Source organism: Amblyomma mixtum, chromosome 6 (assembly GCF_055824585.1).
Source record: "Amblyomma mixtum isolate Tamu chromosome 6, ASM5582458v1, whole genome shotgun sequence".
Classification (NCBI taxonomy): domain Eukaryota; kingdom Metazoa; phylum Arthropoda; class Arachnida; order Ixodida; family Ixodidae; genus Amblyomma; species Amblyomma mixtum.
In genome coordinates this window covers 31,834,606-31,857,088 of record NC_143017.1, presented here as the reverse complement: position 1 = coordinate 31,857,088, position 22,483 = coordinate 31,834,606, and the positions used below count along the sequence as shown (strand labels likewise).

Below are 22,483 nucleotides of genomic sequence, written 5' to 3'. Positions count from 1 at the left end.
GTCTCAATCACGAAAGCGACTCCATCGACATAGTAGTCGAACTTCCGCAGAGCGAAGATAATCGCGAGACATTCTTTTTCTGTCACGGAATAGTTTCTCTCTGCGGGAGTTAATGAGCGGCTGGCGAACGCCACCGGTCTCAGGCTACCTCCGTGCTCTTGAAGCAGGACTGCTCCTAAGCCCAGGTCACAAGCGTCCGTGTGGATCACAAATTCCCTGTTCAGGTCAGGCAGCCTTAGCTCTGTGGTTTCCGCGAGCGCGCAAGTGAGATGGCGTAGTGCCGCCTCTTGCTCGGGTCCCCAATGCCACTTCACACCTTTCCTTAACAGCGCTGTTAAGGGGGCTTGCAGAGCTGCGCAATCTGGGATAAACTGTCGATAAAAGTTCGTCAGCCCCAGAAAGCGTCTTAGTCCGCCTATATCTGCCGGCGACGGGAACTGCAAAATAGCCCGCAGCTTGTCTTCGCACGGCAGAAGGCGTCCTTTGTCTAGCGTAAACCCCAACAGTGTTATTCGGGTCGCCGCTATCTGGGTCTTGTTCGGGTTCAGAGTGATTCCCGCAGACCTCAGCCTTTCCAGTACATCCCTGAGATGGCGTAAGTGCTCATCAAAGGTTTCCGAATACACGACAATGTCATCCAGGTAAGCAAGAGCGTGGTGCCACCTTGCATCGCCTAGGACACGGTCCATCAGACGCTGGTACGTCGCGGGCGCGCCGACCAGGCCGAACGGCATTCGGGTAAACTGGAAAAGTCCCCTGTGACAAGTGAAGGCAGTTTTCTCCCGATCACTAGGGGTCATCTCCACCTGAAAGTATCCTCTGCTAGCATCGAGCGTAGTGAAGTACTTCGCTCCACCAACATTGGACACTATCGAGGGAATGCTCGGAAGTGGGTATGCGTCCTTCCGTGTCACCTCGTTCAGGCGTCGATAGTCCACACAAAGGCGGGTTGTTCCATCCTTTTTGGGCACCAGCACCACTGGAAACCCCCAGGGGCTGTTTGATCGTTCCACAACGCCTGTATCGAGAAGCTCGTCCAGTGCGTTATCGAGCGCTTTCCTCTTAGCCAAGCTGACTGGCCGAGGATTGCACTTCCATGGAACAGCGTCGCCTGTCTCAATTTTGTGCCTAACCAGCGTAGTGCAGCCAGGCCGCTCCGTGAATACGGCGTCGTACTCGTTTAGGAGCAGAGACAAACGCGCTTTTTCCTCCCCCGACAAGCTGTCTGAGTTGTCCAGCAGCGGGTGGGGAGGCCTGCATGCCGCCGCGGCACAGAGTGCAACCGCAGGGGGGACAGGGGGTCGCGCGGGAGGGGAGGGGTTCCCTTCCGCGCTTTTCCTCTCGGCGCGGTCGACAGGCTGGTTGTTCAGCCGGGCCGAAGGCGTTTCGAGGCTCTTTTTCAGGCGATCGTTGCGTACGTCTGCGCGCGAAGCATCGGAAAGCGAATGTGCTCTCGACGCTTTTTGTGGTTGAACGAAAGGTTTCAGGGTGCCACATGCTCGCTCCCTATATCCTCCGTTGCAGACGTCAATAACAATGCCCGTCTTGGCGAGGAAGTCTCTACCAAGAATAATTGGAACCGATAGGCCGGGGAGGTGAGCGAAGCGCTGGCGCCTCACTCTTTTCTCCCACCGCACCACAAGCCGCGCGGCACCGCTCGCGTGCGCAGTGCCGCTGGCTAATCGGAACGTGAGGTTGCTCGCTCGCAGTCGGAGTCCGTTCCGACGGAGATGCTCACATACCTCGTCGCCAAACAGGGATGCGCTCGCTCCTGTGTCTAGCAATGCCATGAACTTACGTTGTGCCACTGTAAGCTCAATAAGCGGTACTGGCGTGTCGCTGGGTGGTTCCAAACGACAAGCCAACGGGGCTAGGAGTTCGTGTGACTCACTGAGCACCGCTGTTGACGCCGCCGGCTGCGAAGCGTTGCTTACCGGCGGCTGCGTTCGTTTCCCGAAAGCGCGTGCTCTCGGTTCACGGGGCCTCTGCACTCCCGGGCGTAGTGCCCTCGTTGGTTGCACCGGTAGCAGAGGGTATTCGGCCGTTGCCGGGCGGGGCAGTTGTCGCCTCGCGCCGGCTGACCGTTCCTCCCTGCCGGGCGAACCGTCGCAGATGCCCTTTGGTCTAGCGTCCTCGGGTCGGTATGTCGGTCCCGATTCTGCATACCTTGGCCACGCGCAGCGTGTGCTGACCGCATAGCATACGTGTACGGGTCGAGAGCTCGGTCTGATAGTTCCCAACCGTCTCTCAATTGCCCGTCACTGAACGCAACCATTTCGGCTCCCCGGGAACGGTTTCGAAAAGTGTCTCCGTTCCAGGCGCATCGCGGCTCAAGTGCCTGCGACGCTGGCGGGGGTGGCCGATACGCGCGGGAGGCGAGTATGTCCGCCTGTATGCGCTTGGCTGCCGAGGCGAGTTCGTCCAAGTCCCTGAACGGTACGCCTCGTAGGTAGGCTGCGAAGGTAGGGTGCGCTTGTCGCGTAACACGCTCTACCCTCTCGCCGTTCGAAGCTGAGGGGTCTGCAAAACGATAGAGTTCGTCCATCGCCCTCACGTACTCAAGCAACGATTCGTCCGGATGCTGAGTACGCAGCTCCAACTCGCGCCGCAGACGACGCTCGTAATCTGCGGGCAAGAACTCCTCGCGAAACCTCGCTCGGAACTCCTCCATCGTGCGAGACCGATAGCCAGTAAGGCGGAACCAGCGGGCAGCCTGATCAGTCAGTGAGATTGGCACGACACGCGCCAGAATCTCGCCATCAGAAAGCCCTGTCGCCTGCTGGTAGGTCAGCATGCGCTCAAGGTACTCGTTGGCACTGACAAAATCATGGTAGCCACCGTAGCTGGGAAGGCCCACCCTTAGCCTCGGACTCGCCGCTGGAGCGGGTGTTTGCAGGTTGTTCTGCACGATACCCGTGAGGCTCTCTATGAGGCGCAAGGCATTGCGCAACACAGCCTCTTGGGCCTGGCCAGGTAGTTCTGGCTGAGCGGCCCCGTGGGATGAGCAAGATTGCACATGTCGCGCCATGCTCTCCCTACTTGGCGGCATAGCGCTTGGCGAGAAGTGCCTAGCGTCGCCGCTCGTCTGAGCCGGTGTGTCGTGTGAAGCACCGCTCGGCTCAAACGATATAAGATCACAGGGGCTAGCGTCAGCCTCTGGGAACACACCTGCAGTAGTTGTTACTGCCGTGTCAAGATGTTGCTGCTGAGAAGCCGTATTGGACAACCACAGCAGGGACTGGATGTCAATCCCGCTCGCCGCCATGGCTAGTCTGTGTGTCGGCAGTCGCTCACACAGACACTCGGTTTGTCACACCTCTGGCCCCACGTTGGGCGCCAAGAATATGGGGGTCTATTCTTGTGATAACGCTCAAAGGGCTAGAAGCAGTTGTCGCTCTCTAGCACCAGCGTGCCAGCCCTAGCAGTCAGAGCTGTGACCCCCAACCCGCGGTGCGGTAGGTCGCAACCACGGCGGGTTCGGGCCAGAGGGGACAAACACGAGTATGCTACTCGGAGGAGCGTTTATTGCTCCCGAGCAATACAGTGCAGCAGCAACAATACAACCGCCGTAACGAGCGAGGATGTTCCGCTCGCGTACGGGGGTGGAAAACACAAAGGGCAGAACGCACGCAAAAATGTGGGGGAAGTAGGTTCCGCTCACCTCGCGTGGTTCCTCGCTCACGGCCCGCGGCGGTCAAGTCACACACGGTGGCCGGGCGATAAGGGCAGCGGTCTCCGTGGCAGATCTCCGATCCGTGCGTGTGCACGGCTCCCGCCAGAAGACGAGCGAGCCTCGGGAGAATCGCGTCTCCTCCCGTGCTGTGGAGAGGAGGTCTCTCCGTTGTAAGAGGGGAAAGAGGGAAAGTCTCCGCGGCGGGGAGCGAAAGGAAGCGCGGGTGGCGAGAGTGCCCTCCCTCGCAAAACCTCCCGAACGGCGCGCGCATAGCATCGCGTGATAATTACGCGCGGCCGTTACAATGGGGCAGGGGATTCATGTGTATCCCCACAAGGTGTTCCACGAGTAGGCTCCAGAAGGGATACTTGCCTCAGACTCTTACCTGCATAATTATTTTAGAGCTAGTGAATGTTCTTGTAAAAAAAAAAAAACGAAACCACGTTGATTCAATTTACCAAAAAAGTCGTAGCTTTAAAAGAAGCATTGGGATGGCGGCGGGGTGACGGTTGAGAAATTCAACACTAAAATATTGATCAAATAATGGCCGATTAGAGTGAGCACCAGGGGAAGGAAAACAAAATCATGGGTCACCGAAAACACGGAGTGAGCAGCGCAGTCAATTTGCTGGCGAAACCGAAATTCCCAATGGACTCCTCGGGAGAACCCTTTGTTCTCAATTGGACCCACTTCGCGTGATGATGATTATATATATAAAATTTCAGATTGCTTCCAAATGCCCCAGACTAGCTTACTTTAAGGTTTCAAATAAAAAAATTAACATCGGGAGTTCAACTCATACCGAAGCTCTAATGAAAAACCTAGACCATAAGACCATCTTGTCGACATTGTTCAAAATTGTTCCGTCCCAGCTAAAAATGAACACAAAACGGTAAAAATTGCCGCGTTTAATTGCATTCTGCGTAATTCCTTTGTCTGATTCATAAAGCAGTGGTTGTACTAACGTGCAAAAGCCTTTGTAAAATTCTAAGTTGTAATCTTTGCGATAACAGGGTCTCTCCATAGAATTTGAGCGCGTATTTTTTTAATTATTCTTGTGCGTCCCTCCTCCGAAGAAGTGTCTGTGGTTAGTTGGAAACCTAATTATTCGAAAGCTGGCCTGCTGAGAATTACAAGAAGACGTACACAATTAACGGAGGCAGACAGAAATGGTTAAGCCCGCACTTCATCTTTACTATCCATCTCTGTTTTATGCGTATATGTTCTAATTCTGACTAGCCCAGCTCTTGAATAATCAGTGCGAAACTGCGCTGAAGTGATGACATTTCAGGATGCCGGTATGTCGTGCTCTTTTCAGTAACATCTGCATCATGCTTCTATCAAATTGCACCCTTGACATATTTTCTCTCAGTTGTAGAAACAAAAGTTCAAACCACTGGAGCAGTTATCTGCACAGTCATTGATGCCCGTCTATATCGCAGGGTAAGACACGCAACCAAGCTCGTGTCTTTACAAACGAAGTATTTTAAGAGCTTTTGTGCGTACTATGGCGCTAAATAAAAAAAAAAAGTCTTCAAATAATACATTACCAAAAAAAAAAGAAAAACTGGTATGGGAGAAGCCATCAGCACTTGATATGGATGTCACACTGCAGTTTTGAGTTCGCATGGCTTGTGAGAATAATTTGGTTTGGTCGACTAAATGCATTTTTCAGTACTTAGTATAACATAAATATTTACAATTAAGGAAGATTCCTGTTTACATCGGGACTTAGAAAAGTCGCACTTTTTTATTTCAGGCCTTTTATTTCGGCCAACCCACGACAAATGGGGCTCTGTCTTTGCGCCAGACATACCGGTGTCCATGCCGGGAAATCCGAGCCACGCTTGAAGAGCCAAATTGGATGCATTATTCTTCCAGATAAGCGCAGTTATCGCTATATTTTCCCCGCGTACCTAAGCTTTCAGCCGACTTAGAACGCTATACGAAGCCAGTGCTCCCGGAGCACCAAACTGCGTCACGTGCCCTGGAGATGGAAAGCAAGGACAACGGTCTGAATAGGAAGACATTACGCTGCCGAAGGTGCGCATTTAGGATCCTTGGTATTTCGATGTCGTGGCAGCAACAACTCTTGCGGTCCACTTTGTTAATTCATTGGGGCACCAGAAAAGCATGTCATGAGGCGTCCATGCCCAAAATACACGCCGCACAGTCGAGACTCTTTCAGAGGGTCTTTCGGTCTTTGTGGGCTTTTGTAGCGCCCATCGCTGGTCCCCCTCCAACTGGCTGGGTACCAAACCTGTTTTGGCAACACGTGGGACGTGAAGCATTTTCTGGCGGCTATTTGTTAATTGTTTTTGCATTGAGCTTCTACCAACTAGTGCTAGTTAGTAATGTCGGTTGGGGCGATCAGATGAGTCTTAGAATGAGTCATGTGGCACGAATGAAAACCCTTTCTAGCCCAGAAGCGAGGCTGGAACCCTCCAAGTCTTGACTATTGTGGCGTCTCGTACAGAGCACTAATTTTTGTCGAACTTGAACACCAGCCGACAAAAGACATGGACCGGCGACAAGAAGGGGTATATGACGAAGGCCGGATTTACAAGTGCGGTTTAATTCCGAGAAACCCCGCCCAGCAAGCCATACAATGAATTGGCAAGTACATGTCTAAACACAGCTCCACACTGATAATGTAGTATAAAAAAGAAAGGACAAAGAACAGAAGTTTCACAAGCAGGGATATCTTAGCTGAGTGACCATTATTTTAAAAGAAACTGTGCGATGAAAGTGCACGTTAAAGATCCCCAGGTGGTGGAAATTATTCCGGAGACCTCCACTACGGCACCCCTTTCTTCCTGTCTTCATTCACTCCCTCCTTTATCCCTTTCCTTACGGCGCGATTCAGATGTCCACCGAGATTTGCGAGACAGTTACTGCGTCATTTTCCTTTCCTCAAAAACAACTTTTCCTGAAGCAAGTGACATCAACAAGCGGAAAATTCCGGCAAGCGAAACGTCATCTTCCGGCGGCGAGCATATACAGCTTTCCCTGCAACCGATGGTCTTCAGTGGGAGCGGCAGCACCGCAGTGACCATGTTGCCTGAGCATGCTTGGCTTGCTTTGCAGGTTCGTTATTATTCTTATACAGCTAGTGTTCGTTCAAACTGTCTTTGTCTAATTGTGCTGCCGCTCCCAGCGAAGTTGCGTGAATGTTTTCTTATTGTGTGGTGTCGCGTTGTGCTTATGCTCTGCGGTGACATTGAAACCAATCCGGGTCCAACAACAGAGGCCATGCTTCAGCTTATTTTAGACAAACAAACTCAAGTTGAGGCTCGGCTGGCTGATATTGAAAGCAAGTTAGAATCCTTCAGGGACCAGTGCACTAAATTGCTAACACTTGAAAGTGCTGTTTGTGACCTTGAGCGCACTGTGCAACTCCAGGAACAAAAGTTAAACGAAATGGAAGACAGAGCCAGACGCAATAATATCATTGTATTTGGTGTGTCAGAGGACGCGAATGAAACAAAAGCAGATATCGAAACTAAAGTGATAAAGGAAATTTTTTCGGAGCAGCTGGACGTTTCTGTGACATCACTGGAAAGAATACACAGACTTGGGCAAAAGAAAGTTGGTCGAAACAGGCCCATAATCATGAGGCTGTATGATTTCAATGAAAAAGTAGCTATATTTAAGAATTGCAGCAAACTGAAAGGTACCAGTGTAAGTGTTTCCGATGACTACTCACAGGCAGCTCTACAGAAAAGAAAACTTCTTTGGGAATCCGCTCAGGCCGATAAGGATGCGGGGGCGAAAGTTAAGCTCGTGCATGTTAAACTGATTATCAATAGCGCTGCCTACGTCTGGGACCTGAAAAGAAATACCCGTGTAAAGCTGCCAGCCACCCAACCGAAAGCATCCAGTTCTAGGGAATGACACAAGAAAAAACATGAACTAAGATTACTAAACATAAATGCGAGAAGTATCGTAAATAAATCAGGACCCCTCGAATGTTTAACATTACTGCACAATCCCCATGTCATTGCCGTGACTGAGACGTGGCTGCACGACTATATTCAGAGTGAAGAAGTTTTTCCTAATTCGTATAATGTGATGCGCGCTGATAGATCAAACAGAGGTGGAGGAGTGGCACTGTTAATCAAGAACACACTGCAGTATGAACCCTTGCCCTTTATTAGTGATCATGAAAGTGTATGGTGTAAACTAATTTTAAACGATTTGATATTTGTAATTGGGGTCATTTATAGGCCACCAACCAGCCCTGTCGAGTACCTCCAGAATATTTACGAACATTTAAGCATTGTTACTAACAATAGAAGCAGAATTATACTTGTAGGTGACTTTAATTTACCAGGCGTTAATTGGGAAGCACAAGTTTCCGGGCCCACAGATAGGTCTCAGGCTGACACTATGTTAGAGATTATGACGAAGTATGGTCTAATTCAAATGGTTGATAAGCCCACGCGAAATCAAGGGAACTCTCATTCGCTCTTGGACTTAATATTTCTGTCTGCAGAGGCCTTTGAGTGCACAATAGATGTTGAAGATGGTATTTCCGACCATAAAAGTGTACTTGCTACCATTAATGTTAGCAAAAAGTGTGCCTCAAAACAGAAGAGGGTAAACATTTACAATTTCCGCGCAGCTGATGACACTTCAGTTGTTGACTACTTGTAATCTGCCTTTTACCTGATACCACAAAATGATAGCGTTGAAAACTTATGGAATTACTTCATCTCAACTGTGAGGCATTGTTTGAGGCGGTTTGTACCTCTGATAAAAAAGCGATCACGTAAACCGAATCCTTGGATTACTCGAAATATTATCCATTTAAAACGCCGTCTACAACGTGCGCGGAAAAAGAAGCCTAGGCAATGCCACGTAATTTCCACTCTCAGTGCGCAAGTACGGAAAGAATTCAAGGAAGCCAAAACACATTTCCTTTCTAAAACACTGGCAGAATATATGCACAGCGCTACTCAAAAATTTTGGAGGTACCTCTCTGGCTCGAACTCAACGATAAACGGAGTAGTAATAAACGGTACTTTAAGCTATGAACCGAAATTAGTCGCCGAAGCCTTTAATAGATTTTTTGTGTCGGTATTTACTCCGAAACAGCATTTACATTCAAAGAAAGCGCCAAGCACCCAGCAGCATGATGGCATTGTCATATCACGAGAAGGTATCCTTTCATTACTTTTAAACTCATGTCTTTTTCTCGTCGTCGCAACCCTTATCGTTTTTATTACTCTGTTTCTGATACACCGATTGAGCTAACAGAATCGTATAAATATCTGGGAATCACCGTCTCTCCTGATCTCTCATGGCGCGCTCATATCAGTAACATCATTTCAGCATCAAATAAAACACTAGGTTTCCTGAAGCGTCACCTCCGTCTTGCCCCACCTGAGGTAAAGCTGCTCGCGTACAAATCATTGGTAAGACCAAAATTAGAATATGCATCTGCCATCTGGAACCCGCATCAAGTATATCTAATCACTGCATTGGAATCTGTTCAAAATCGTGCCGTCCGGTTCATTCATTCCTCATACTCGTACGACACCAGTGTTTCAACTTTGAAAGTGAAATCCGGATTGCCACTCCTTTCATTTCGTCGCCGCATCGCTAGCCTCGCTCTTTTTCACAAGTTTTTTTATTCTTCCCTGAATCAAGCACCGTACATCACAGCCGCAGCACGCATATCTCACCGCACCAGTCATCCACTGCAAGTTGCACGCCCATCGTCGCACACTACTACTTTTTCTGCATCGCTCTTTTCGCGAACAGCTTCAGACTGGAACGGCCTTCCCTATGACATCGTCGTCATCACTTCGCCATCTGTTTTTCAAGCGCGTGTAACAAATCATCTTCAATGTTAATCATTGCTGTTTTTCAAGTGTATTCCCACCCCTTATGTAACACCCCCTGAAAAGGGGGCCTTTAAGGAATAAAACTGAACTGAACTGAACTGAAAACTGTATTCTAAGAAGTCACCTGTTCCTGATAACATACCTAACGAATTTCTGAAGCGTTACTGCGAATGGGTTTCCTATATTTTAGAGATTATATTTATAGCATCATTACGTGATAGCGCTTTACCGGGTGACTGGCTGTTAGCAAGAGTTGTGCCTGTTTTTAAATCTGGTGATAAATTTGACGTTTAAAATTACCGTCCGATATCTATCGCATCTTCTGTATGCAAAATGTTAGAGCATATAATATGCAAATACCTTGTAGAATACATTGAAAGTAAACACCTTTTTTACAGTAAACAGCATGGCTTTCGTAGCCGTCTCTCGACAGTAACACAACTATTTGAAATTACTCATGCTTTTGCTACAGCCATAAACTCAAAAGAGCAAATAGATGTCATTGCAATAGATTTCTCCAAAGCATTCGACAGAGTGTGTCATGGCAAACTTTTACACAAATTGCATGAGATGGGTATTGATGTACAAATAATTAATTGGATTCAGGCTTACTTAAATAACAGAGAACAGTTTGTACTAATAGATGAAGAACGCTCATCGACTTCATCAATACCCTCTGGTGTTCCGCAAGGGTCCGTTCTGGGCCCTATATTGTTTTTACTATATATTAATGATATTGCGAATGGCATACACCCTCTTGTCGAAGCGCGCTTGTTTGCTGATGATATTGTGTTATTTTGTAGCGTAAAATGCCTGAAAGACCAGGTTCTCTTGAATGACTCCTTGAAGGTTGTGTATGATTGGTGTGTGAAATGGGACATGAGCATTAATTATGACAAGTCAACTTCTATGATTGTGTCGAACAAAAAGACTCCATTAGTGTTCCGATACATAATTAATAACAGAGAACTAAAGCGTTCTAGTAAATTAAAATATTTAGGTATCACGATTAGCCATGACTTAAACTGGAGTGATCATGTGCAAAACATTTGTGGAGAAGCTCAACGAAAACTTGGATTCCTAAGGCGGAAGCTAAAAGATGCACCATCGGATGTCAAACTACAAGCATATAAATCAATAGTAAGACCAACTCTGGAATACGCAAGCATAGTTTGGGATCCGAATCAGAAATATCTTGTAGAAAAGGTTGAACGTGTTCAAAGATTGGCAGCAAGGTTTATATTTTCGTCTTACCGAAGAACGCAGTCCGTATCAGAGCTTCTATTACGAGCACAGTTACCAACATTGGCTATTCGCAGAAAAACTGCTAGGCTAAAGTTTTTTTTATCAACTTTATCAAAGTATGTTCAATCTGGATTCTACCTTGTACTTGCGACCACCCGGAAGACTGACATCGCGTACTAACCATCCCTTCGCAGTTATGTCATACATGCCGAGAGTTGATGTGTATAAGTTGTCGTTTCTGCCTAAAACAATTATAGAATAGAATAACCTTGACCGACACGTATTCAACAAAAATTGTTCACTTGAAACTTTTGTAAAAGAGCTGGAACTGTGTTGTACTGACTGACTATACCATTCCCACCCTCTAACAGCCCGCAAGGGCTAACAGTATTTGGAAATAAATAAATAAATAAATTTAAATTTTCAACTCTCCTCCAGATCTGTAAAGACGCACAAACACATTGCATATTGCCATGCTGTTTTATGAAGCATGGCTTCCCGCGCATCTAGTATTTCTCGCTCACACCTGCTTACAATTGACAACTGAAGTGGCTACCAGAGGGCGGGGAGTAGTGACACTGTCTGCAATGGCGCAGAAGATGCGTAGCGTCAGCGCCGTCAGCGCACCGTATTTATGTACCACGAAATTTGCGCAGCGCTGTCTTTGTACAGCTGCTCTCGTATTTCCCGTATGATTTTCTGTATGATGCTTTTCAGGATTAAACCGCAGTTGTTAGGCCGCCTTTTGTCTTGTGCACTTTCTCGCCTTTGGTAAATTGGTTTTTGAGGAAAGGAAATGGCGAAAAATCTGTCTCACATATCTCGGCGGACACCTGAACCGCGCCGTAAGGGAAGGGAGGAAGGTGGGAGTGAAATAAGAAAGAGAGAAGGAGGTGCCGTAGTGGGGGTCTCCAGAATAATTTCGACCACCTGGGGATCTTTAACGTGCACTGACATCGGACAATTCCTCGTCCGCATTTTTTGTCGGCTGGCGCTCGTTTTCAGCCATGTACCAACTACGCTACATTTCTACGGTTACGAAGCTACTTGAGACTGTACATAACTCTGCAGCAGCTATAGACGAGCACAGACAGATTGACATTATTATTTTTTAGATCTCGAAAAAGCTTTCAACTGTGTTACCAGCAAGAAGTTATTGCTAAGGTAACGAAGCTACTTGACAGAATATATGACTCTAAAGCAACTATAGACAAGGACAGACAGGTTCACATTATTTTTTTAGATTTAGAAAAAGCCTTTAAGTGTGTTACCAGCTAGAAGTTATTGCTAAATTTGAAGCCCATAACTTTAAATGCCGCATTGCTTTCCTGGATGGCTGGGTATCTTTCTTCCCGGTGCCAGTGTGTGTGAATTGAACTTTTGTGTTCTAATTCTGAGTCGGGCCGGTCGGGCGTTCCGCAGGGTTCTGAACCTCTTTTCTTTTTTATTTGCTTAATTATATTGTAACCAAAGTGTCCGGCAAATAAGGCTTTTTGTTGATGACAGCGTTATTTGCTAAGAAATGCAATACTTGATTTGATTTTGATTTTATTTGATTTTTTTAGAAGAACCCTAAGGTAGCTTGCAAAACTTCTAAAAGGCCACTTCGTGAATATGTTTCGACTGAAATGCATATATCAAAATGAGTATCAACAAATTTTAAAATATAAAAAAATTCAGCTAAATTCGTACAGAGTTCATAGAGACTTGCAAAAAGCATGCACTCGCCAATGATGTAGAAAAAACAAAAAAATAGGGGTGTGCGAATATCAAATTTTCCAAATACGAATCGAATACGAATACTTGATTTCGAATATCGAATCGAATATCGAATAATCAAGGACAGACGCATTTAACCACTACAAAACAAAACATTTATTTGAGGATCCAAGAACATCACAGTTCAACTATCGATGATTAAATGAACACAAAAGGTGTGTGTGGCTGCACAAAAAGTATTAAAGTCTCGAACATTATTCTTATAAGAGTGGCAATATCAGAGAGGATGGCTAGTACACAGCATTGATTAAGGCTAGCTTGCCATCAGCCCAAAAGCGCGTTGCTGGGATGGACATAAAAGGTTGTCGTGAAGGAAAACCGGCTGCTCCACATGGTCAGGCAAAAGTAGTATCCTTCTGGCTGAAACGACTCCTCCAGCCATAGAACATGCCCTCTCACTTGGTACTGACCTGGCACGTATTGCGAGGTACTTCGTGCACAGCTCTGACTATAGCAGCTTCGCAGGTATAGCCACAAAAAAGCTCACCAGCGCAGTCAGCTACGGCATAGCCTTGGAGGAAGGAAAAATTTTCCTTCATCCATGCGCATTGCTCTGGGCGCCGCCATGTTGTTATGTCTCTGTCGATAGGGCTTGCGGACAGAAATGAACGCCGGTGCTCACAATGAATATTCGGCTAGAACCAAATATTCGCGTCGGGTCGAATATTCGAAAGAACACGAATACTTGGATTTCGAATCGAATATGAATACTAAAAATATAATATTCGAAATATATTCGAAAATTTCGAATATTCGCACACCCCTACAAAAAAAGAATTGATATTTCGGTGCTCGTACGGGTGCCTTGATAGTTACCTTCCTGTTCTTTGCTTCATTGTGATCAAGGCATCCGTACGGGCGACGAAACGTCAATTCTTTTTTTTCTTGTTTCTACAGCTTTGGCGAGTGTACGTTTTCTGACAAGTCAGTATGAATCCCAGACGGGATTCCGTCGAACCCTGGACTTGAGAGTTCATAGAGCAGCTGGACTGCAGCATCTTCTCCCCTCACAAAACGTTATGTTATTTCCTTTGCAGTTAAGCTGCTTTCATGAGCGACTGAAGTTTTGTTTGGTTTATTAAGGTTTAACGTCCCAAAGCAACTCTGGCTGAGAGACGCCGTAGTGAAGGGCTCCGGAAATTTCGACCACCTGGGGGTCATTAAAGTGCACTGACATCGCACAGTACACGCCTCTAGAATTTCGCCTTCATCGAAATTCGGCCTCCGCGGCCGGGATCGAACCCGCGTCTTTCGGGTCAGCAGCCGAGCGCCGTAACCACTGAGCCACCGCGGCGGGGCTTGAGCGACTGAAGTATATGCATCGTCTGTACAATAGCAAATTTTCCATAAGCAAAAACCTTTATATCGGAACTGTGTTTCGACGGATTGCGCGTAGAAAACATAAAAATAAAGAATATACCTGCAAAACCGATTCTTGAACTCTTTCTTCCCTGGAACAGCCAGGAAGTGGAGGGCACTTTCTGCCGATACTACTGAGGCTCGAATGCCGAGTATTTTGTACCAAGGCTGAAACATCGTTCTTAGTTTGTTCGCCTGTGGTGCTGTTGTTTTGCTCTTAGCATTTTGGGTGCGTGTAGTGCAGCTCACACGTTTGCTATTCTTCTTTTTATTTTCTTCACACGCTCTTCTTCTCTTTGCCTAATCCTGATCGTCACATCTTCTGTCAAGAACAGTATCCGCATATGCAGGTCGATCAGCGCACTTTTTTGGAACAGGCCGTCCGCCCAAGTCGACTGATCATGTCGGATATCCTGCTTGACTAGCGTTTTCCTATGTCTTTTTTTTCTGCCATTTCTTTTTCCTGTTAGCATGTACGTCCGACTCTTACCTAAAACTCTTTGTGAGGGCTCACAGTAATTTTGAAATACATGTGAATAAAAGAAGTTTTCTTTTATCTTTATTTGTGGTGAACGTTGCAGCCTTCTTTCCGACAGAATACAGGGCCTACATCAGACCGCTCCCTCGAACCAGAGCCGATTCGAGACAGCTGGGAGTCATCGATTTCCGCGTTGGCAGCGGAAGTGTTTGAACGAGCGGAACGGAAAGGTCAGTTTTAGCAATCTCCTTTTCATTTTTTGCATGATGCTAATGTGGAATGCACACAATTTGCTAACATTGATGGTACATGAGAAACGCCGACTGATATGAATTTATTCAGAAGTGCAAGATGCCGGGCTAGTTGGTAATGCATGATGAAATAAAACAGCGCAAGGAAAGGGACGAAACATGAAGGAGCAAGACACAGACACGGGCGTTGACTAACAACTGAAATTTTATTTCGATGCAGGACACATATAAAAAGTACAAAGAGGGGGGTGTGTCCAAAGCGATCCTGCAGAATCACCGAAACAGTGTAGTCACGTCCAAGGGTAAAAACGATAAAAAGGTGAAAAGGCCGAAAGAAAGACAAAGTGCGATAAAACCACGGTGTAAGAGGAAGGAACGGAAAGTGAAAGCGATGAAAACAGACATGCACATAGCCACAAGGCAAAAAAACAGCGTTAAACTAACGGTGAAAAACGGGACTAAAATCGCGGCACAAGGTGATTAACAAAAATGACAGAGAGGGGCATTTAAGAACAGGATTAAACATTTACCCGGCCTCTAAGAAAATCCAATTCTTTTTGCGACAAGCACAGAGAGGGTGTACTCGCACATTGTTTCTTTTGGGTTGTGGATTTCTAACGCTTCTACGATTTCCCTGGATATCCTATCCCGTCCTCATCCTTACGTCCTCATCCATCATCCTTACGTTTGCACTTTTTGCAGTGCTTGGCAAGGTGCCCAGAAATTGCAATACTGTCTACATTGTTCCTGTGCTCTTGAAGCCTAATGTTGAAGCACCTGCCTGTTTGGCCAATGTATCTCTTCCCACAGGATACGGGCATGGAGTAGACGACACCGGTTTTGCAGGGGACGAGTTGTTCCGAATGAGTCTGCTCACACCCACGTGCGATCAGAGGTTTGTTCACCTTCGGGCATAGGGCGGAAAGCTTGTTTGGCGCTGAAAAGACAACGTCAACCCCTGAACGTTTCGCGACCTTTTTGAGGCGGTGGCTGACCTCATGAATGTAGGGCATTACGACCACTCTTCTGTTCTCCCTGTTGGACGCCTCCTGCGCGTCATGTCGTCCTTGTTTCTTGGCGACGGACCCGGCCACGGACACCAGAACGTTCAGGGGATATACGGCTGTTGACAGGCGCTCGACCTGGTTGCAGAAACTATCCTGTAAATGATGTTCACAGGACTTCTGAAGCGCATTTTGAAAGCAAAGTCTTACTATCCCTCTCTTAACGAGTTTTGTATGGGCAGACATAAAAGGCAGAAGAGGTTTTTTACCCCTGGGCTGATAGGACCAGCAGGTATGCTGGTTAGAGAAATGCAGTCGCAAGTCCAGAAATCTGATTGAGCATTCATGCGGTGTTTCATGCGTCAAAGCCAGAGGAATACATTGGCCAAACAAAAAGAATTTCGGATACCATAGGGTTAAATGCTTCGTGGCTGCAATTCAAAACGACGATATAGTCATCCACGTAACGAAAAATTTTTACTACGCACGTATCAGCGATCCTGTCATTCAACATCCTATCGTATCTAGCAAGGAAGAGTTCGCTTAGGATAGGTGCTATGCAAGAGCCTATGCAGACACCTTGTTTTTGTATTTATGCATGTTCACCTGACGTAACATAGGACCTGACGTAACATAGGACCGTTTCTTGGTCCGTCGCCAAGAAACAAGGACGACATGACGCGCAGGAGGCGTCCAACAGGGAGAACAGAAGAGTGGTCGTAATGCCCTACATTCATGAGGTCAGCCACCGCCTCAAAAAGGTCGCGAAACGTTCAGGGGTTGACGTTGTCTTTTCAGCGCCAAACAAGCTTTCCGCCCTATGCCCGAAGGTGAACAAACCTCTGATCGCCCGTGGGTGTGGGCAGACTCATTCGGAACAACTCGTCCCCTGCAAAACCGGCGTCGTCTACTCTCTGCCCGTATCCTGTGGGAAGAGATACATTGGCCAAACAGGCAGGTGCCTCAACATTAGGCTTCAAGAGCACAGGAACAATGTAGACAGTATTGCAATTTCTGGGCACCTTGCCAAGCACTGCAAAAAGTGCAAACGTAAGGATGATGATCCGGACGAAACCTGTTACCCAGATTTCAATCGCTGCACAATTCTTGCTAGAGGACGGGATAGGATATCCAGGGAAATCGTAGAAGCGTTAGAAATCCACAACGCAAAAGAAACAATGTGTGAGTACACCCTCCCTGTGCTTGTCGCAAAAAGAATTGAATTTTCTTAGAGGCCGGGTAAATGTTTAATCCTGTTCTTAAATGCCCCTCTCTGTCATTTTTGTTAATCACCTTGTGCCGCGATTTTAGTCCCGTTTTTCACCGTTAGTTTAACGCTGTTTTTTTGCGTTGTGGCTATGTGCATGTCTGTTTTCATCGCTTTCACTTTCCGTTCCTTCCTCTTACACCGTGGTTTTATCGCACTTTGTCTTTCTTTTGGCCTTTTCACCTTTTTATCGTTTTTACCCTTGGACGTGACTACACTGTTTCGGTGATTCTGCAGGATCGCTTTGGACACACCCCCCTCTTTGTACTTTTTATATGTGTCCTGCATCGAAATAAAATTTCAGTTGTTAGTCAACGCCCGTGTCTGTGTCTTGCGCCTTCATGTTTCGTCCCGTTCCTTGCGCTGTTTTATTTCATCATGAATTTATTGTAGTGCGAAGGGCCCCGCTGCATAACTTTTTATTTTTTCATTTGATCACAAGGGTTCCGCACAAGTTCTGACTTCATTTCACACATGAGCATTCTTAACAAAAAGACGGCAAATATTTTGCACAGCGTTTAAGAGGGCTAAGGAATGTGGTATTGTTCTGCGCACTGAATATGCTCTGAAGTTTTACCACTTCCTCTATGAGAGAAAGAGAAAACGAAATATGCCGCCGTGGTGGCTCAGTGGTTATGGTGCTCGGCTGCTGATCCAAAAGACGCGGGTTCGATCCCGGCCGCGGCGGCTGGAATTTCTTTGGAGGAGAAATTCTAGAGGCCCGTGTACTGTGCGATGTCAGTGCACGTTAAAGAACCCCAGGTGGTCGAAATTTCCGGAGCCCTCCACTACGGCGTCTCTCATAGCCTTAGTCGCTTTGGGACGTGAAACCCCATAAACCAACCAACCAAAAAACGAAATAGATAGAAGGACAAGAATGTGTACTAGGCATGTTCGGGTTTCAGTTGGAACCTAAGGGAAGCATTCCGTTTCCACGTGGGGGGCTCCACTCGCTAGCACCGCAAGCAGGTAGAGCAAACACGGCAAGGACGACGTCTGTTGCGTTCCTTTCGGTATTCAATTGATCGATCGATGAATCGATCGATCGATCAATCAATCAATCAATCAATCAATCAATCAATCAATCAATCAATCAATCAATCAATCAATCAATCAATCAATCAATCAATCAATCAATCAATCAATCAATCAATCAATCAATCAATCAATCAATCAATAACGAATTTTTCCCGGTTAGCCAGAACTTCGGAGAGACAGCGGCTTCAGAGAAGTCCCATAGCACACTGCAGAAGCACGGCGTGATTGCTCTAAGAGAACGCCTCATTTATTGGACAAACATTGCGCGTGCATTTTCCTTATTTTTTTTTTTACAGTGGAAGTCCAGGATTCGTGGGCATCAATTTTAATCGTGGGGCAACAGTAGGATATTTTAAGGTACTGTTATTTAAATATTGAAGGTAATGAACCATTATTGCGATGCGCAGCTAAATCTTTTAAAGTTTGTCCATCGCTCGCATCGAGTAGGTAAGACTGCTATAGGATACCAATGGGGAACGTTTTTGACGATAGCAAGAACATTAATAGAAAAAAATGCAAGTCTGCTGAGGGTACACCTGAGGATATTGACTGTTGTAGTGAAATCTTCCAACGTATGAAAAAATTACGCTCATAAACTGTTTCCTATTGAAAAATGAACATGTGCACATTTTCTGCGTGTATCGAACAACAGCGTACCAACACCAACCGACCGCTCTGGATCTGGCAGACACCCTCTACCACATTGCTCGAGAAAGCGAGCGCGAATCTATTGCAGCTGAGAAAACACGCTGTAAAGCTAAATTATAAGCATATACTCAATGATAACTATAAAGAATTAATCGAAATGGGCATATCAGAGTGGTCGCTGGACGGCCCACGTGCTTTTATATCAGACCAAAAAGTGAAAGGGCTGTACAGCCGGACAGTATAGTAATTAAGCATTCTCCAAGCAAATATTGTGGATACGCCGTGTATTTCATAGCTCTAGTTTTTGCTTGATAGTCTAATCAGGGTTACTATCATTAAAATTTAATTTGACGCTTACTTGACTTGTATTGAAAAATGTATCCTTATATTATGCATGACGTGTACTGCCACGAGACATTCGCACTTTTGTGCACATTACATGGGTACAAGACGTATTTCCTCGCGGTCATATGCATGTGCAGCAACTGTTTCTAGGTAATAGATGCGATACTCGGAAAACACTGCATGACAAGAAAAGTGATATTGAAACATCGCCCCAAGCACGCGCACTGCGACATACATTACGGCCGGAGAGCGAGCAAGTTTTATTTGCAAAACCACGGAGCACCGTTGGCACCACCATCAGCAGCTCTCGGCCAGTCTGTACAAGGACACCAGATGCATAGACTACAAAAACAACAACGCAGTAAAAACCTACTCGCCATGGGCACCGAGGGCGCGCAATCAGCGCAGGCGCACCACCAAATACGCCCGAAAACCGGGTCACGCAAAAACGAAAGCCAGGAGAAGAAATAAACTGCAAGCAAGGAACATGAGAGAGACAATTTTCAGTGCTCGCCTCCTGGCGTCTTGTCAGGACCACGAGGCTGTCAGCTATGCATGCACTGCACCCGACCAGATATCGGCCGCCGCAGAGAGAGGCAACCTTGGGGCGACGAGGCCGCGTCTCGCCCGGCCGATTGCCCACCACGAACACCACGGCCGACCCCGATGCCGTTTCAGCGCGTTTTGCCTTTTTTTCCTTCACTGCCTGCGCCACGGCTGAGGCGCGGGATATTGCGGTGCCAGCCGGGAGGGGGGGGGGGGGGGGGGGGGGGGGCACCGTGGCGGTGTAAGAGTGGACCCTGCTTAGAAGGACGTCGCCGCGACGACCTCGCGGGGCCTCCCGTGCGTAGCTTTGCACTGCTCGCGCCAGTCCCCTCCTTCCCTCTCCGCCATCAGTGGCGGCAGTCCTTCCTAAATTGCCTACGCGCGCCGAGTGTGCAAACACACGCGGAGAAGAGTTGGCGAACGAGTCGCGGGAGCGCCCCGGGACATGGATGCGGCCCGGTTCGGCGCGCCGCCGATCGTGATCGTATACCAGTGCGCCAAAAGGGAACGCCATGCCCGGTGCCCTTCTGTGCGGAGACCCTGCTCTGCTTTCTTTTCCTGCGTATCTTTGTTATTTGTTAGTTCTTTATCTGTGGAAATCGAGCGTCGCGGTCCCTTTGCATGTTTTCTCGATCGCTCCCTGTATCGCGCCGGACAAGATCGCGAAGCCGTGCAGATACCCGCAATAACGTGCGAGTTTCTACCGTCAAAAGCAGTGGCAACTGCGCAGAGCGAGGTCGTATTGTATACTGGCCTCCAGTAAAGTTGTTTTCTCAATCTTCCTCCGCTTGGTCATCCTGTTGCGCTGGTATCCGCACTGTTAGAGATTTTCACTTTCAATTTTTGTGTAGATTTCGGTAGTTTATCACTACACTTGCGTTCTGATTGCAGGATAGTGCGTAGTGCTCAGTGTTATATCGGACACGGTTCTCAGCACAAAGGCCGTGTCCTCGTCTGGTGCTGCTTCAATGCGTTATTTACTGTGCTTTAATAAAAAAAAATGCATGCCATAGCTTTTAGCATGCTTGTTTGCCACACGTGATGTACAAGTTTTTTTTTTTGTGAAAGAAAACATAACTTGTGGAGAAAGTGAAAGGAAAAGTGTTGCCTCGAAGTGACAGCGCAAGCATTTGGCGACATCGTTGCAAAGTCACCGTCAATAAACTCTTCCCTAAAGTACCGCACCCACTCCCCCTTTTTTTAATTTTGGTACACACTGTCACTAATTCCATTCATAGTTCCGTACCTCACAATGGATCACATTTATGCGAGCAAGACTGTATGCGCATTCAAGGTATTTTATAAAGTACGATTTCTTTGTTGCTTACACGATCATGGGTCGTTGTTCACGATCGTCCAACATTACTTTTACCAAGTTATCTCGAGTCAGTTCTGTTAAATAGTATAGTTTTGCTCTAAAATCTGTTGAGAAAAGAAAGAAAAGGTGCCATTCTGAGGAGGTGAAGCGGAAACATTTAACAATATGAGACCAGGTTTTCTCTGCAAACGTTCCGATCTGCGCTGATAAAGCGAACTCGCAGGTGCACCTTAAAAGCAGGCAATAAAAATGTTATTGCGCAACAGGATTTATTGGAGTCATTTGCGAGAAATAATTAACTGGTCGGAATATAATAGAAAACGTGAGAAGTGCAGATCGATCACAGGTGTTGCTTCGACAACTGACTACATAGACGACGCTATAGTTAAATAAAAGCAGCTGCTTTTAGTTCACTGCTAAAAAAGCACTAAAAAAATTTCAGGAAACGTACGCGGAGGAAAAGAAGGAATTCGAGCTTTTACATGAATTTTTCATCGTAATACATGAAATGACAGACACATCGAATGTAGACGTTCCGAAGGTGCGGAAAACAAAAGTTGAATGGGCATTCACGCAACGTGATGCGAGTTCCGCCGACGGCTCTTGAGAGAGAGAGAGAAATGAGTCACAGGGTTACATCATCATCATCATCATCATCAGCCTGACTACTCCCACTACAGTGCAAAGGCCTCTTCCTTGTCTTTCCAAATAAGTCTGTCCTTTGCCAGTTGTGGCCCCTGTATTCCCACAAACTTCTTAATCTCATCCGTCCACCTAGCTTTCTACCGCCCCCTGCTGCGCTTCCCTTCTCTTAGAATCCACTCCGTTACCCTTAAGGACCAGCGGTTATCTCGCGTTCGCATTACAGGCCCTGCCCAAGCCCACTTCTTCCTCTTGATTTCAACTAGGATATCATTAACGCGTGTTTGTTCTCTCACCCACTCCGCCCGCTTCCGATCTCTTAACACAGGGTTACGAATGTGTCAAAGTAACTATCAGGCAGTCACAAGCCAAAGAAGCCAATTGCGTGAGCTGTAGGTCAATACTGAGGTGACCAACAGGTAATGTGACCAAATAGGTTATCGGACAATGCTTACAGGATTATTAGGTCGTGGGATCTTGCTTTGCGATGACGCCATTTCGTGCGGACGAATACCGCGCAACATTGGCGGAATAGAGGCAGTCGGCAGATGTATCAGGTGGCACTACGTAGAAAGCAAAGAAAGAGAAGCACTTTCTAGTCTACATACAAGTTTCAGGAGAATAACCTCGAACAGCACGAAGTTAACGAGGGCGGGTTGCCGTTACGCTTTCGTTACGGGCAACACGTTTCTTCCTATGCAAAAAACAACGAAAAAACAATCTATCCCGGCAGATTTATGAAGTGTGACGTGTTATGACAGGTATAATGAATTTAAGATTAAATAAAACGTACTGTAACAAGAAATTGCCCCTTGTGTTTATATGTTCAGACACCCAAGCGCTTGTAGGGTTTTTGGTAGTAGAATTTTACGCGCCACGGTGTATGATGCCTATGACATTCTTCACTGAGCAAGAGGTCGTGGGTTGGGCTCCATGTGTCGGCGACTGCATTTTGACGGAGGCGCAACGTTATATCATCCGTATTTGTCCACGCAGAACTTCAGGTAGTCGAATCCCAAAGCAGTCAGCATGCCTCATTTT

General features: G+C 46.8%; 1 protein-coding gene and 1 long non-coding RNA gene across 2 annotated transcripts in view; both read right to left on the bottom strand.

The window, feature by feature from the left end:
• The window catches only part of LOC149338727 (uncharacterized), a 197,780-nt gene that overhangs the window by 36,608 nt on the left and 138,689 nt on the right, over positions 1–22,483 (bottom strand). The gene's annotated exons all lie outside the window — the stretch shown is intronic.
• Positions 1,808–3,808, bottom strand: LOC149338728 (uncharacterized). Its single transcript, XM_089547724.1, has one exon. It carries the CDS (start codon positions 3,263–3,265, stop codon positions 1,931–1,933), a length of 1,335 nt encoding a protein of 444 aa, XP_089403850.1. The 5' UTR covers positions 3,266–3,808; the 3' UTR covers positions 1,808–1,930.